The sequence below is a fragment of the Haemaphysalis longicornis genome, unplaced genomic scaffold, assembly GCF_048455015.1.
Source record: "Haemaphysalis longicornis isolate Haplotype H1 unplaced genomic scaffold, Haemaphysalis longicornis Haplotype H1 scaffold_12, whole genome shotgun sequence".
Lineage (NCBI taxonomy): Eukaryota > Metazoa > Arthropoda > Arachnida > Ixodida > Ixodidae > Haemaphysalis > Haemaphysalis longicornis.
In genome coordinates, this window is record NW_027526225.1 from 77,848,797 (window position 1) to 77,866,452 (window position 17,656).

The following is a 17,656-nucleotide window of genomic DNA, read 5'->3' on the forward strand; positions in this document are numbered from 1 at the left end:
ACTTAGCTTAGTTCCCACAACACTGACATACGCCGCCCGATTCCTCGGCCGCGCAAGCGTAGCTAAGCACCACTCAAGGTAAATGGTAGAGCCAAGGACTTAGCGTTAGGCTTGTGTTGGGCTGGGTTAGGTTATTTAGGTTAGGTTGGGGTATGTTAGGTTACGTTGCGTTGAGTTAAGATAGGTTTTAAAGCACATGATAAACCATTAAACCGGAAGGATTCGCCATGTTTCGAATCAATGGGAAACTATACACCCGAGCTTCCACAGCGCTAGCCAAGCTGTTGGATGTGCTGCACTGAGATCGAAGATCTTTGCAGATATACAACTCCTTCAGTGAAGCATCAAACAGCGGTACCTATAGTTACTTTCAAAGGTCTAAGCTCCACGAATGTATGTTCATTGGTTTTATATGTTTGCGGAGTTGGCGCACTGCCATTAGGGAAATGAAGGTTAACGATTCCGCCTTGTGAAATTTACTGAACACAGTTTTATAAACACATGAAAAATCGGTGGAGATATAGTACAGATATGCAAAATCTGTTCTGGCAGTGTTTACTGAGCAATGCTGTAATGTTCCGTATCTTGAGTAAAAGCTCGTGCTATTGAAATTACTTTTAAGTAATATCATGGAAATCCCACGGGATTCCCTCTGCTGTTATAAATGGGCAGCAGTAGTTTCTTGCCGCAAACTTGCATGTTCAAGCAGACGTTGAACCATAGAAGTTACGTGCATGTGTCTCAGCACTGCACGGTCCTGTCGGCTGCGCCACATATTACTGACCGTTAGTGGTAACGCCCTGAAACCAGTGAACAGCACGCTCTGAGCTAAGATTGGCAAGCTTATCTGCTAAATATGGTTGGGGTGGACGCATGAGAGAGTAAAAAGAGGGTGTGTGCAATTTTTGTTTCTGTAATCCTGAAGGACCATGGCTGGCAGCTCTTCGGCGACGAGGATGTTTTCTGAGATCACTATCTGAACAGATGCAACGGCACTGCGAAGAGGTTGCCGCGTCGCACTTGAAGCGATAGACAAACTATTTTTGTCGAGCATATTTTCTTTATTTCAAATGAAAGGGCATCTCTTAAAACACCTTACACCCGAAACGTCTTTGTTCCTAGAACTTTTCAAACACAAATTTTTAGATCTTGCATCCATACGTGTCCCGCCAAAAGGAATGGCGGCAACCATGGCAGCAAGCTGTGCGGCAACACGCTTTTCAACCCGCCGCGGTGGCTCAGTGGCTAAGGCGTTGCGCTGCTGAGCACGAGGTCGCGGGTTCGATTCCCGGCCGCGGCGGCTGCTTTTCTGATGGAGGCGAAAAGCGAAAACGCCCGTGTGTACGAGATTTCGGCGCACGTTAAAGATCCCCAGGTGGTCAAAATTAATCCGGAGCCCTCCACTACGGCGCGCCTCATCGCCTGCGTTGCGTCGGCGCGTTAAACCCCACAATCAATCAACACGCTTTTAACTGTACGGGAGATCAAAAGAGGTATATAGAACCTTTTCACCGGCTTAAACAACAATAATGTGCAACCTTTCCTATTCCTTCATGAAGTTTTTGAATGACGCGTTGAAATCGAAGGCGTTGTTGTGGACACGTAAGGTAGTCGGACGTTTAGACACTAAATGCAACCACCTTTGAGACTTGAGACGTTATTAGTTCAAAATTGAAATTATTTCCCCCTGTTTACGTAGAAATTCCTTGCTGTTGCCCAGTATATAAAACGCTGGCTTTCGTATGACCTAGGGGATATGCCCTTCACAGAAATCGGTTGTCTGTCTCTTTAAAAAAGATGGCCGTTGTTGCGTTCTTACACTCATTGACGCGGGCTGGCGGTGCGCCGTAGCACGTTGAAAAGCGGGCCAGCTAGTCAGCCGAGCCAAACGCCACCTACATAAGGAAGCATCTATTCCGCGTCACATTGCAAACTTAGAGAAGTATTTGGTCCTTCTCGTAGGCCGATATAGAAACCACAAACCAAGGTAGCCAAACACTTCACTAGAATAAGAAGGGGGTCGAGGGCGTGATGAGGACACTTCCCGGCTACACAGAAGGGATTCGCCCATGTCACGCAGAGCAGCGTGTAGATGCCTGACGCCCCACCGTCGAAGGCACTTCTTGAGTCCGCAGCGCAGCCGCTACAGTGGCCAGTTCGGCGGCCAGCAAGCAGACCGACCGACCGGCGGGCGCGCAGCGGCAGCAGCTAGTTGGACGACTCCTCCTGTTCTTTCTCTCGATGCCGTGGACGGCCTCAAACAATGGTGCAGCCTTTCTTCCCGCCGGGTGGCACTTATACCGGCGCTTTGTTCACGCGGTCTCGCGCCGCGCAATTGTAGTCCGTTTTGCTTTCTTCTCTTGCTGCTTCCTTTGCCGCTTGTCCTGCTTCTACTACTATCGGACGCCATGGCGTTGCTTTCTTGTTTGCAGGGGCACGCTGGGGTTGGGTCGAGACTGCTGCCTCTTGTGTTCAGAAGCTGTGGCTTTTTTCGCTGCCGAATTCGCCCTCTTATTGTACGTGCTCATCGTCGCAGGCTGTTCTTTTATGTCTGTTTACTTTCTGTCTGCTGAGAGGCAGGGGTGTCCGCAAGGCACCGCCTTTGCCCCTGCACTCTTCAATCTGTGGATGGTCGTCTGCAGGGAAGCGCCCGAGCTCGCCCGCTATGGTCTGAGACACATCGTCTGCTGTCGCACCTCCGCCTTCTTCTGCGCTGCGGTGCATTTTCTGCCAAATAAAATATAGAAATCTAAGAACAAACGCGAGTGATACAGGCTCGGAAGTCAGGCTCGGTTCCAGTGCTTCCGGATCTCTACAGAGCTGCGTGCGGACGCTATACTTAGGGCGCCGCCCACGCTGTTCAAATTCGTGAGCACAAAGTAGCGCCTGCGTTTTCGGGTTTGGATACTACGTTTCTGCTCTGCTCTGCTCGGAGCCGTCCGATCCGCTTGAGAAGCCACCGGCCGCTTTCTAAATTGACACTCTCGGAGTTACGGAGTGACGCCAAGCGTGGCCTCCTTCAGTGTGCAGGCGGGGCGGCGCTTTCTCATGATTTGGTGGCTACTCTTTATGTCGCTTCCCTTTGCCGGCTTGTTGGTTCTTCTCGTTCCGCGTCCTCTGAAGGGCCACGAAAAGTTTGTCTTTTACTTTCTTACGCCCTGAAGCCTACGGGATCTTCGCTTCTGCTTTCACGGAGCCCCTCCATCTCAAGAATGCAATTAGCTTTATACTGGAACAACGTTTCCGCTCGTGACTGCAGTCTGTGTTTCGAAATTTGCTACCAAATATAGCAGCTATTCAGTCCCGAGAGGAAGGTACTAGGGCAGTAATCGAGCATTTCGTGGTCCGGTGTCTGAAGCCTCACTAGTTGTTCAGCAAACAATCCGTTTGAGCACGGGCTCAGCCGTGCTCTTGACCGAACACGAAAGTCCCGGTGAGTGCTCAACTGGCCGCTTGAACCCGAGCCAACCCGCGCTCCCAACGAGAAAATGAACGTCCCGGTGCAAGAAACGAGCACGGAACCTAAAGTCATTACAAATACCTTCCCTCACTCCGCCCTCTGTCACCGCAACTATCTTGATGGGTTCATGGACAGATGCACATGGTACAACACTGCAATTGCCAATCTACAACACGTGACAAGGGCAAATACCAGTAAACTACAAGCCACTGAACATGCAAGCCACTTAAAGATGGAATGAAAAGATGGAGTAAATGGAACAAGTAAGGAGCACTGGAAGGCTGCGGTGAGCAGCTCCCTTCCCGGGCTGCAGGCTGCTGTGATCCAACTGGCAGAGGACGCCGACAGGGCCACCGGATTCGTGGCTGCCGCCCGATGGGGTGCAGACACCAGTGTTTCGCACACGGTGGTCGTCTTCCGCAGTGATGGCAATAAAGTCTATTCTCTCTCTCCCCGCTGCATGCCGTTTGCGCGCGGTTGCCGTCAAAGCAGTCTGTTTTGTGAAACATGGACAATGCCCCAAAGGTGGTTTCAAAAAAAAAAAAACCTGACCGCGTATCTGGTTGCTTCGCTGCAAGCGTCGTCTAATGACGATAGTCTTCTGCCGTTCCTGCTGCATAAGCCCTTGTCTCTCCCACGCCACCATGATGCTCTTCTCCTACCATTTCCGTCGTGGCATGATAAATGCAATGGAGATTTGTTTCAGGAGATATAATTTTTACTGCGTTCGCTCTGCTGGCGTGCCATGTGTTGGTAACTCCAAGTCATTGCAACGTGTGGCTCGCGTGTGGTTCTGCATATCATTACAGCTTTAAAAGAAGAATTATTCGTGAAACATGAATGTATTTATTGCGTGGAAGGGTCACTGGCTATGTGCATGTACTAATGAGGCGCCGAAGTACATGCCTTGCCGTCTCTGGTGCCGCCAGGCTGTAAGGCACGATGATGTTACACAGTCGCACTGGCACCACTGGCACCGCGAGTGTCAACATCACATTCCTCGCCGGCATTTGCAGAGATATGTGACTCCGCATACAATGTATAGAGTAATGCCCGGCTGAGTACAATTTCGTTGCCGCTTACAGCACGGTGGCTTACAGTCATGGAGAAAGCAGGTGCGAACGGCGGAGAGAATCAATAAAAAACAGCGCCGGCGGCATGGCCGGTGGCACTGGTTGCGCCACCTGACAGTGGCGTTGGGAAACACACGCAGTTGAGCCGCCTCGACAACTGCCAGATGGCGCCACCATATCCTCGACAGAGCGCTCCGCGGTTTGCATTTCTACAGTGGCTAGTATTTCAAACAATCAAGCATCCATGTAATTTCTACCAAAGGCACACTGCAACTATCACTTATGTATTGATGCTTTGCCTCAGATATGCGCAATGTTTTGTTTTTTCTCGGCAATATTGGGAACTATGAACGTTGCCACCAGATTTAGGTGTATAAAAATGGCTGTGGTTAGTAACTTTGGCCGGGCGACTGAATTGAGGGGTAGACAGACAGACAGACAGACAGGCCAAAATTTACGCGTTCAATTAGCACAATGAAGACTATAGTCTTTCAAACACTTGGGTACAACTGGAGAGCGAACCGACACAAATTTCACCCTCGTGCCCCCTACACTGATTGCCTATTTTACTAAACAGGGGATGGAGTGTGACGTCTGCCGGGCATTGCGCCATTCTGTTACTGGATAGGTGGTCACAGCAGCGTGCTAAAGAGACCGACCGGCTCTGACCGAAGAGGAATGGTATTAGTGTTGACGACTATCCGAGAGGAAGACATGGGCTTGTCTCTACTTTGGAGTTTCCAGTTTTTTCGAATAAGGAGTAATCACGTTTGAATGAAAGAACGCGTGTCTTCAATTAACCAGAGTTGCCTGATGTGTTACAAAGATACGGCCGTTTGACGAGCGCAACTTAATTGTCTTGCAGTTTGTCATATAGCTCCCGATGAAACTGCAATTCCTTCCAGAGGGGGTTTAAACATGGATTTGTCTGTGCATTGCAGGGTACCACTCGGCCCTTGGGAGCGTGTGCGAGATCTGATGAGCCGGTGACCACCATGGATCGCCGAATTCCCCATGTCCGGGACGTGTTCAGTGACATGCGGTCCTACGACCACTCGCCTAGGTCCAGGCGCAAGGAGTCTTCCACGGCCAGCCCTCTGCCTGCGCCGCGGCACCACAACTCCAACAACCAACAGCAGTCGCATCACAACAGACACTCGGGTCAAGCACCCAGCAACCCTGGCAACGGGGCCGCCAACGAGAAGCAGCAGCAAACGAACCCGCTGACTGAGCGTGACTTCCGGCACCTGGAGCGCCATCTGTCGATGAAGAAGACGATCCGGAAGCAGATAAGCCGCAACTTGGCCCAGGTACGACACACATTTGGTTTTGTACACTCAGGTCGGATGCAGCGTTTGATCCAATGCCGCATTCCCGCCACACCGATGTTTTTCTTTTCCTTAGGAGCACATCAGCGACGCTAGTGGGGAGTGTGCTCATGATTGTGGCACTCGGATGAAGAGGCACTCGAAGAAAAGGGTGTGGTTAATATTTAAGCTCGAGTTAAAGAAGCCACCGAGCATTTCTTATGAGTTGTGAAAGAGAAAGCGTCAATGTAATGGTAATGTACGCTGGTCTGTCGCCCTGAGTTCCTACGTTTTGTTCAGTGTTACCTTTCGCGGCCTTCAATGATGTCGGTTGAAGCTGCAAAACAAAAGAAGCTACGTAATTGTATACCATTAGCAGCTTCACCTTTCTCTAGTTAGTTGAAGTTTGCTATTTTGCGAACTTTCAAATAGTTTTATTGGTTACTTGTATTCCAAAATCTGTTTCCACCGATTGCCGCAAAGAACCACGGACACAACGTAGAAGCCTTCGTCACTGACTTGAAATTTGCACGTTAAAATAACTGTCGTGCTACTTTTGCAGCAAACCTAAAATAACTAAGCTAGACAATTAGGAAAGCAGGTGGATGAGTGGCGACGCACCTGAATCTTCCCCAGAATCCTCTTATGACGTCACAAGGACTAGTCTGAGCGATTGGCGGGCACAAACAGAAGATTCCCCCCACATAAAAAACAGCAGTGTAAGATCACAGTGGGACCTTTGGTTCGATTCGATAGTACCGCTTCAATGCTGGCATAGATCTAACACCCTCTTTGTTTTTGTACCTTTTCACTGAAGTCCTTACTCGGTTGTGCAATGAAAAATTTGAATGTCTATGAATATATTTCATCTTAATGGCATTTAGCCAGTTATCAAATGCTAGTTCTTCAAGTATAAGAAGGATGTATGTTGTTTTTAAAATTTCTTGAAATGGACCATAAAGGCAAGATACAAGCTTGGTTCATTAAAAAGACATCTTTGTACTTATAACAATGATACCAATTTTATCGCATCCTTCAAAAACAAAATAATTGACATATTATGGAAAACAGGCGAAGCAATGGTGACTTCCCAGCCACCTCTGGTCGAGGTCCCTATCACGTCACTGAATCTCAGTGCGCTTGGCGGCAGCCGACAAAACCCACTTCAAAAAACTTGAATGGGCGATCGTAATGAGGCATCTAGTTCCTGTTAAATCGTACCACTTGAGCGCTAACGCGCAGGTAACTTACTAATGTTTTAGCGTCCCATCTATTTCGTCACTGCCGACGTCGTGTAGGCCAAAATTTGAAGATTTTGTGGTATTTTTGCGTTTTTCGGCTACAAAACCGTCTTTCGGGGCTAGAATGGGGCTGAGTCAGCTACCAAAAGCCAGGTCTTTCAAACTATCAAGATTGTATCTCATCTTCAAGGCCATTTAGGTGCTTGTCTTTTTCGGGGCGCGCAGGCGTTCGTGGAGGACCCCAAGGTTCTGAGCAACAACGCGGTGAACAACAACCACAGCCGGCAGCCGCCTGCCCAGCAGCCGCAGGTGATCACCCTCACCAGGGCCAAGATCGCCCGCTCGGACCAGAACTTCCTGGAATTGCTCAAGGACCCAAACATCAAGCCGGCCGCAGAGGACGCTGGCAGGACTGTCACAGAGTCCTGCTCTTCCAATCAACCCTCGTTCTGGAAATTTCTCGGCATCAAGGGCAAGGGCAAACGATGAAGCCACCGGCAACTTTCAGTGCACGCTTCCCCAGGCTGACGTCATGGGTATTGTGAGCTCCAGCTGCCCGGTCTTTACAAATTTATTTGTGTGTGTTTTACTTCTTTAAGTCTTCCAGTGTGAGTGCTTCTTGTGACTATCTTCCGGCTCCACATAGGACTGTGCAATGATTGCTTTTGTGCAGTGAAACATGTACGTGTGCCTGCCATACAGCGTTGAGAGGTCCCTCGGGCTTCGCAGAAAGTAAGTGTTCGAGGGAAGTATGTGGCGGAAACATTCCCCATGGGCCGCCTTTATGGTTGCCCGAATGGTTGTGCATTAAGAGATGCAAGCGTGTGAAGAACGCGGTCGCAGTGGATGGCTGATTGTTTGAAGGAGGAAAGGTCGACAGTGTGTGTTCAAAAGAGTGACCTATGAGACGTGTACTTAAGTAGGCATATTGCTGCATCTTCGAGAATGACACGTCTTTCTATGTTTGAAGCCACAGGAATAACAATGAAAGAATTTGCGGACTAACGATATACTGTCCGTTCGGTTCTGACACAAAAATCTACGGGCATGCAAACATCCAAATAACAGCATCTCTGTGCTCGGCTAAGCCCATGATGATGCAAAACGCATAAGGGTTGATCTGCGCCGATCATCCGTTAACTTTTCTTCAACTTCACTCTCTAATGCTTTTGAACTCTTCTCCGACTTCATCTCTCCACGGGAGCGAAGTCCTAAGGAAAAGCGAGTTCTCAAGCACGTGGCGCACTCTTGACACTGCACGAGTGTACAGCGCATGCGCTTCGTTGCATTTTGAGTGCCATTTCCGAGACTTGTCAAGCCCCTGCAATTTGAAAGGTGACTACTTGGCCTTAGGCGTTGGCGTATGCGAAGAACGCTGCCAGGTATTGTTACTGAGTCATGGTATGCCTACTACGATTACAAAGAGCGCGTTGGCGCTTGTGAGTTTCGTACAGGCTGTGTTGTGTCACAGAACGAACTTTTCTCTCGGAGGTTCGCCATGGTCATTAGACGCCGCATTCGTTAGTTTCGCAGTTGAAGATGGCCTGGATAGCTACTGACTTATCCCAGGAAATTCATTTGTGCGAAACCAAAACCATGGCGTGCTTTTGCATTTGCTTCAATAAATTGACGTTAGTATGCCACCCAAATTCTATTCTGAGCAGTTAATAGTTCTACAGAAATAACAGTAAATTTTTTCCATAGAGCCGGGAATTGCATGGATCTTTCGAATACAAAGGCTGGCAAGTTGCAACAGTTATGCAATTTTCTGTCTTTTCTCCAAAATCCGCATCCAGCGCCGCTTGTTAGGCGAGGACGGCTGGATTCAAATTTTTGTGTGTCCTTTGTGTAGCACTGTTCCAGCTGTGCGTAAGTGTATTAGACAATTTAGTTTATTCAATCTTGAGGTGGTATCATGTGCTCTGTCCTTCCATTTTTGCCACTGTCTTGTAGTGAAAGTTCCGAAATGTTTTAGATATACACCTCCACGTTGCAAAAGTGCTTATGCTACTGGTGCTTCCTTTTTGTGCGTCGGTTCATCTCAATTTAGATGGAATCACTTTATTCATATGTTCGAAGAGCCACCTTGTCTCAACATTGTTTGCTGCAGTCCATTAACAAGCCTTCTGACGTCATTGATGATAGCCTTAAGTGGGCTGAAGGTTTAGGTTGGAATCTAGAGGGTACGAACACGTTGAATAGAAATCATTCATTACTCATCACTCATCTTCTAGTTAGCTGTGAATGAAGGTGCTAAGGCTGAAATCCTTTAACAGAGTCTACAAAACCTTTTTTTTGTTTTCCGCTGCAACACAAAATGTACAGGTGCCGATGTTAGAAAACACACATTGTTACCAGGGACAATCATCTGTTTTACAGTGCTACCCAGTTATATATTTGCATCCAGTTGAAAGCCAAGAAGAAAGCCGGGTGCGATCAAGCTAAAACAACTGGAGTAATCACAATTTACGCCTCTCAGTGACGTAATGCATAATTATGCCATGCTAGCTTGAAACAGGTGACCAAGCCCTTCAGTAACGCTTACCCTATTGGTATTAATTACTCCTTCCGTTGTAAGCTTGCAGCACAGTCGCAAGCAAAAACAACATGCCTGCCAATAATGCGAGGTGTTTCCCACAGGTTTTGCAGAAACAAAGCAACTAACCAAAACGCGAGAAGTTTTGCTTGTGACAATGGGTTTGACAAGGTCCACAATCCTAATCTCCCCTTCTGTCTCATTTTGTGGCTTTCAAAGTTTCCCCCGCAATGCAATCGGTCACCGCTTATGTGTTGGTGTTAGAGAGAACTTGGCAAAAAGGGCTCTCACAAAAACCATCGAGTTTAGCCCATGATTTAAATGTATGACATGGTATCACGCTGCGCAAAGTACTACGCCGTGTAATACGTGAAACTTCGACTTATTTTTCAGCATTTCCTGTACGCTCAGTGGAAGTGCCGCTGTTTCAAACTTCTCTTTCTGGGGTTATCAGGGTAAAAAAAGAGTGTTATGGTGTGTTTGCCATTTTGCTATATCATTTACTACAAATTATTGATTCGTGACGTGCCAACAACTTAAAAAATAGCCATAGCGCGAACAGAAGCAAGCACATAAAAAGACGACGGGACTTGCCCAACAGAACACAGGGTTGTGCCAACAACTTACTATGTCACAATACCCTGCAAGCTTTTTCATGGAACTTGCAGTTTTCCACAAACGAAGTTGTGATTTGCCTATGCACCCATTCATGGACATAAAGCATCGGTGCCTGTGCAGGCGAGCTCCCACTCGTGCATAATAAGGCAACGGCAAAACCCAACTTCCTGGCTACATTGGTGACGTGCTTGTACGTGGAAACGTGCCTTCTTTTCTTGCTCGCATTCCACTAATGAACATTTTTCAAGCATTAGCGCTAATGAGATCCCATCCCACGCCTGCACGCGGCTGTTTGAAACTAGGTGGCGTTCACCGGTGGATCCGAACACCATGCACAGATCCTTAATATCGAAGAATGGTGAAAACAGCATGATCTAAATTTTAGCTTCTCAGGTTACGGAACTCGGAGATGCAATTTACACGCTACTCAGGTGACTTGTTTCTGAAAGCTTAGCTTTCAAGTCACGTTGCTGGTGCTGAGTTTTTTGTCGTCATCTGGGTACCTTGGGTGAGCGTGAGCCATGTTTTATTGTTCCCACGTGTCGGTTCATGCTACTCCTTGCGCAGTGCGGAGACAAGCAAAACCCCAGAAGACGAATTTGTTTATCAACAAATGGCCATGTGTACGACCATGCTTCGAACGGACTATGACGCATTGTGTGGGATGGTTGGAAAACTGCCACCGGACAGTATATTCTCCCCAGTGTCGTAGAAATGGCGCAATGCGTTAAGCTTTTGTCCTGTGAAAGAATGCTTTTTTACTTACGTACAGTGCTGGTGCGAAAGAGCATGTCTATAAGGTTACATTTTTTACCACCAACGCGATCAATAACGGTTATTGTTGTGGTATAAGCACCGAGTTTCTGCTTCTTACATGTGTTACTGCGTTCCTGGACAGTGGTGTGGACATCTTGCGTTTTGCGCAAGACACATTAATACGCCAGATTTTTAGGGCCAACAAATCTGTGAGATGACGTGAATAGGAGATTTGTTTCAATGTTTTTCTACAATGATGGTGACAATGACGCGTGTGTACAAACAAAAAATCGGAATGACTGCTTTTGAATGCGCGTGAGTGCTTGTACATACAATGTGAAGAAATCGCCATGCAATAAAGAACTGAACAAAGGAATAAAATGTTTAATCGTTATAAAAACTGGTGCACCATTAGCTCACTTTTGACGCCCACGAGAACTTACGCCATAAATGTTTTGTGCATGCTTGCACAGGATTGGTTGCAACTTTATGCTCTTCTCTTACAAAAACAAGAAATTCGGCTTGTTGATGCCGGAGATTAACAAGGATAGCGCATACACAATAATTACGAAAAGCCTTTCGTATTAGAAGGAACAATTCATGAATCATCTATGACTATCACTATCTGATATTGAAGTGGACTGCTGGCTTCGTCCACTATTATTTTCCTTCATCGTGAAAGGTTCGGAGTGGCTCTTTTGAGAGATTTGTATATTTGGACAAATGATACTACCGACGCGCAGCCACGGATGTTAGGAGCTGGGTATGTAATTGTGCATGCTTTCTCCGATATTTTAGATAATGAGAAAATACATTTGCAGAATTTGCGTCTCACACTGTATTTGTTAGTTGTTTGTGCCAGAGCCTAGATCCTCCAATTAAGCACATATCAAGTATCCCAACGAATTGCTGCATATTAAGGAATGAGCGACAAAGGGAAAGCAAGAAGCAGCCAGTGCCCCAGCCCCCCCCCCCCCCCCCCCCCTCTTGGGGATACAAGGAGATGGTGAAATCAGAAAAGTTCCAGTACTTTTCCACTGTCATTAAAAATGGTTTCAATATAGCTGTCAAGCAGTATTATGCAACCACATCACCACAAAAGGGGATGGAAATATCAGGGTCAGCACGAGGCCAATTATTCCTGGCCCGAACGTCGACGGAAGATAGCGAAGGTGAAGACGGCTAGAGAGCATATAGAATGTCACGGTGTCTAAAGCAACTAGAGACATCACAGTGGAAGCAATCTCGTGTTATGATGGCGTTATAGCTACTCGCACCAATTTATGCTCCAAATAAAACTGTCCTACCCGATGACGCAACGCCTGCGCTCTGATTCATGTCTTAGCGGTTAACTACGCGTCAATTTAGATCACCCGGGGACCTTTAACGTCCGACGAAATCAAGAGACAAGAAAAATTGGCGCAGCTTGCACTACTAGTGCAAGGCTGGAGAAACAGCAGCGCTGGCAACCCCTCCCCCTTCGTCGGTAGCCTGGCTGTCGCACCTCCCATTAATAAAGCGAACCTTTAGTGTGCTCACTGATACCGCTGTACGTAAATACGCCCTGCAGAAAAGCCAACTTTCTGTGACAATGACGATGAATGATCCTGGGCGAAGGGAAAGAAAAAAAATTACACCATCTTCGCGTTGGGGAACCCTGAGTAGTAGGCAAAGCAGCCATGGGGTCAATTCAAGTGCCCATTAGTTTTCAGTTCATCGTTTCCGTTAGGTTGAGGTACGTAGCTACCGTTATATTTAGTTTGGTTTCCATGGTAACTACCACACTTTTCACTTACCGGAACTACGAAATGGGAAATTGCGTTGAGCCCATGGCTGTTTCGCATACTACTCAGGGTTCCCCTACGGGAAGATGGTGTAATTTTATTAGATGCGACGGGGCTATGTCCCTCCCTTGTCGTTGTTGCGCCGTCCACACCCCCACTGCGCATGCTCGGCTGGCTGAACGCCCGGTGGTGTCTTACCCTTTAATGGCTCCTGGAGCGACAGTGTTGCCGGTGTCTTCCTGGGCCGGCCCGAGATGAGCCGAGCATGCGCAGTGGGGGTGTGGACGGCGCCACAACAAGGGAGGGACATAGACCCGACCATGAGATGCTGGAGCGACAGTGTTGCCGGTGCCTTCCTGGGCCGGTGGATGGTCGGACGACGGACGACGGAGCCAAGAGCAAGAGATGCCTTGCATCTAAAAAAACGGTTCCCGTGGCCGGAGTCCAATCTGTGTCCTTCGCGTTATGAAGCCGGCGTCTATCCGATTGCTTCATTTCGACATGGTCGAAGCGATTTGGAAAACTCAGTCGGCAACCAAAGAATCCGTCACGAAAGGAATGGCGTTGCTGTGCGTGCCGGAAGGCTGTCAGACACAAGACGTTAGGCCTAACTTCTTATTTTGAGGTTTAGGAAGTTCGGTCTAACGTCCCCCTTTGTGGTTTCACGCCTCAAACCGGCATTCACTCAAAAAATCCTCACTGAGCACCCAGCAGCAGGTACTGATTCGCGCCTTGCACCCCAAACACAAACGTCAGGCCTGGGGAGTGCACATCCGAGTTTTGCTGTGGGTATTTACTCGGGTATCCACCCGATTTTGTCGCGGCTAGAGTACCACATACTTGCAGTATGGGATTGGCCAACCAAACAATTCATCACGAGAAAGCTTCGCGTTCAACCACCGTCGTCATTAAACGGAGGTGTGCATGAATTTTTTTCAGAACTTGCCATTGAAATTTCTCCATTACTGAGAGGCCCGGATTGTTTCGTCCGCAAGTTTTCACATCCCCGCCAAAGTGGACCGCGTTAAGCGCTAACCACATGGAGCGATTTTTCCAGCGACGCGACGAGCGACGCGACTAGGATCCGCAGTCGCCGAACCGAAGTCGCTCGCCGAGGCAACCACATGACAGCGACTGCTCGAGCGACTGAGGATGGCGATTTCAGTGTTGCCGCACACACGCGCTTGGTACGCTGGTTGTTTGCAAACATTTTTTTGTTCATTTGTCATAAAAAGCATGACTAAAAAGTACTACGCCTTTCTACCTTGCTTTTTGCACTCCATTGCATCTTTAAAACTGGTTTGGGTTAGCGATAGCGCACGCTTTTCCTTCTGCGCCTCGTCTCTCGGCTCCAACATGAACGCCGTGAAGAATTCGCTTTCTTGACGTCGTTTTTCCCACACGGGTCTCACCCAGTGTGTGCGGGAGCCTTCTTGCTCCTGCTTCAGCGTGTACACAAGCTTTGCCACGCGAAGCTTTTTTTCCGCTGCACCGCTGCGGTAAATCCGCTGCTCCGCTGCGTGGATGCAGTCTTCCCCCCGTTCTCTTCCAAAACCGGAGGTTGCGTGCTTACGTAGGGGCTGTCCTATTGGCTAGTCGCTGAGGCCACTTCCGGGAGGCGAGCGACTGTTTCTGGCGACCCAGAACCGAGCGATTCGATGAGCGACTTGGTCCGCGGCGAAAAGTAGTTCGTCGCTAGTCGCGTCGCGCCCCAAGTCGCTCGCAAAATCGCTCCATGTGGTTGGGGCTTTAGCATGCACTGGAACCCGCGGCGAGTACAAAGGCAAGGCCCGGGCAACGAACCCGAAGAAAATGATGTGCGCCCGGTATGCAATGACAGCTCAATCAGGAAAAAAAAAAGACGATAGCTCAATCGGATGGACACCGGTTTCATAACGTGACAGACACAGATTCAAATCTGACCCCGGGAAGCGTATTTTTAACTGTTTTATGCCGGGGTACACAAACCTCAGCAAAATTATATCCGTCAGAGAAATGACATCACCGGAAAAACTTCCATTGGTGCAGCAGCGCTAGGACTCGAACTCACGATCAGTCTCGCCGCAATGGCAGGGGTGAAACGCGCTGCCAACTGAGCCATGGAGTCATGCCTGGGTAGCTGTACGAACGCGCCTAATGCCCTTCCCTCTAATTCCTCCATTCAGATGGTGGTGCCATCTAGGAGAGGTGAAGCGAAGTAGTGCGTCATGACGCTAATGAGCGCGAGTAGTTGGCGCCTCGATATGGCAGCGTATACCAGCGGAAGCGGCTGTGTTTATCCGTCCGCCGCTTATGTGGAATGCCGTTCAGCTTGTTGAACGCCACCGCCGCGTTCCCCAAACTCAGCCATGCCAAAAGGAGGCTATGGCTGACCTCGTCGCAACGCAAGCGTCTGGCGTACATGCCATGGAGCTGGACCATTGTGGCCACACCTTGCCAAAGCGGCCCGCCAGCAGGACGTCACTCGCCAAGCACACCCATAACACTGCTGACGAGCCGCAAAACATGCTATTTTCGCTGTAGCGAACCGTGACTTCACCAAACGATTCGCTGACAACCCTTTTGGTTTCGTTCGCACGGCTTGCGAGCGCCTGGGGATTCAATCAGATGTACTCAATGCTTGGCGCGTGTAATCCAGTGTATAATGTTGATACCGACAAAACATAAATGGCGATGTGAAAATTTATATCGATGCACAATAAACATTCAAATGCTCCTGTGAAGGCACATTTCACTTTCGTGTTTTACCGATTCGTATGCATGAACGATAAACCACATTTTTCATTTCAATTGGGTGCACATCTTATTCCCCCCCCCCTCACCCCCACTGCTAATCCCGTATCCATCGGCTCTTTGGTGTGGCCCTGTGATTACGGTGTCGGTTGCATGGGGTCAATGCCCGGTGTTCGATTCCCTGGACCTCCCTAACCAAGTCTTGAGGCATGGAGGTATTTTGGTACGACGGACGGACACAGCTTGGCAGCTGTGTTGTTAACAGTTTTTCCCGTGGAGCCCAAAAATGATGCTGATGATGAATCCTGATAAATCCTGATGAATCCTTTTTTTCCTGTCTTATATATCTTCCCTGATGAATCCTTTTTTTCCTGTCTTATATATCTTCCTTGTTAAAATCCCCTATGTGTTTTATGCATGTTTCATGTCAACCTTCTCTTCTATCCCGCTATTCCTGTGTACTCTTTCTTCCCCACCCCACCTTCCCAACACCAGCTGGTGTTCAGGCATCCGCCCCTATAGGCGAGAGAATTTAAGCCTGCTGGGGGGCCTTCCTCTTCCAGTTATAAATAAAAAATGCGCGCCAATCCACCCTGTGAAGGTCTTTGCAAAGCGAAGCTGTAAACGGATTAGCAATGCGACGTCTCTTGCATTCACACACGTGGCTCTACAAAGCGTGAAACCAGAGACAAGTAAAATGCACTTAACCACACCTTTTATTATTTCAAAGAGATAGTTTTCTAAGGTTAAAAAATACATGACCCATGAATGATGATTGGTTGAGTTGAATTGGTCAAGCGCAAGAGTGGAAACTCTTTTTTTTTATAAAATTAAAGGAAGATCCAACCCGTTTTAGACAATCCTACTTCCCCGTCTCTGCCGCCGTCAATGGAGGTGACAAAATTGGCGGCCGAGACGCTAGATAAGTGAGATGCTATGCATTTGGGTGAGCTTCCTTGTATTTTGATTAACACTTAGAGCTGAGCAAAGCGTGCACACTCCCGCTACACGTGCTGTGGGCGAAGCGCACAGCGGCGTGAGAGGTCGCGTGTCGCTATCACCGGGCATTCAGCAAGAACAAAGGGGGTAAACTCATAGATGTGCTCGGTGAGTGCACCGTCTGTCTACCCCGTCTCCACGTGGGCTCGTAGCTCAATCAGTAAGACAACAGGATCTCGCTCCGTTTCCCTATTCGCTCCAGGCTTGATTCCTGGCGGTTCCAGTACTTTCTTTTATTTGTTCACGGGAGTTATCTGTTGTCATCAACGGCCGCTACAGAACACTTGGGGATAGAGGTACAAAGCTTCGCTTTAATACGTGCATATATGACAAATAAATCCGTCACTGCGCAGTCAGTAGGTCAATGCGCTAGCCACTGAGTAACCACGATGTCCTGAACTAGACGGCATTATTGTGTACTCAGCTTATCATCAACTGACATAGTACCAGCTACTTGATCTACACTTCATCTTTATCTACACTTTCTAACCAAATGTTAGCAGGGGCTTAAAAAACAGCGCGAAGTAAACTTAAAATCACTGAGTTTGTCGATATTACCTGGACGTTTATATGCAAAGAATATGTTTTAAATTTTTTGTTCGGGTGGAAACATTGCGCACAGTACCCGCCAGCCCCAATAGGAAACACCATTGTACATTCAATACATCGCAGGCTGCAAAACCCCGTACCCTTTACATCCTCTTTCCTCACAGCTAGAGACCTCCTGCCAGACAAAAGGTCTCGCTCAATAAACTTTCTAAAATGCGTGTGGAAGCACGCGAATGCGCACATGCACGCAAGCACGCGAAAAAGGGAGCAGAGTCGAAGCTGACAGCGTTTATGAAGTGAAATGTTTCTGGGAAAGACACTATAGGGAGTGGTGGAAAGAGAAGAACGGGTGCCTAGCCATGTCTGCCGCAAATATGCTTCGGGAGCCCCTGGCTGGAATCCAGTAGGACACTAGTAGGCCAGTGACCACGAAGGAGAAGGCCATGACGGTCAAGCAGGACATCCAGCCCACTAGAATGGCGTACTCCGTCTCGGGGTTGCCGCGGGGCCAGAGCAGGATGGCCGTTGCTAGCAGGCCTGCGTGCGTTGCCCAAGACCCCTTGCTTTTGCAGGAATAAAATTACGCATGAATACGGTAAA

At 48.3% G+C, this 17,656-nt stretch overlaps 1 protein-coding gene across 3 annotated transcripts in view; it reads left to right on the forward strand.

Moving 5' to 3' along the window:
- LOC144162826 (uncharacterized) overlaps positions 1–10,181 on the forward strand; it is a 136,573-nt gene extending 126,392 nt beyond the window's left edge. For all 3 annotated transcript variants that reach the window (XM_077693491.1, XM_077693490.1, XM_077693492.1), the window contains 2 exons: positions 5,475–5,843; positions 7,307–10,181. In XM_077693491.1, the coding sequence (XP_077549617.1) occupies positions 5,529–5,843; positions 7,307–7,570 (579 nt within the window). In that variant the 5' untranslated portion in view covers positions 5,475–5,528 and the 3' untranslated portion in view covers positions 7,571–10,181. The remainder of the gene's footprint in view (positions 1–5,474; positions 5,844–7,306) is intronic.
- Positions 10,182–17,656: the final 7,475 nt, after the last annotated feature.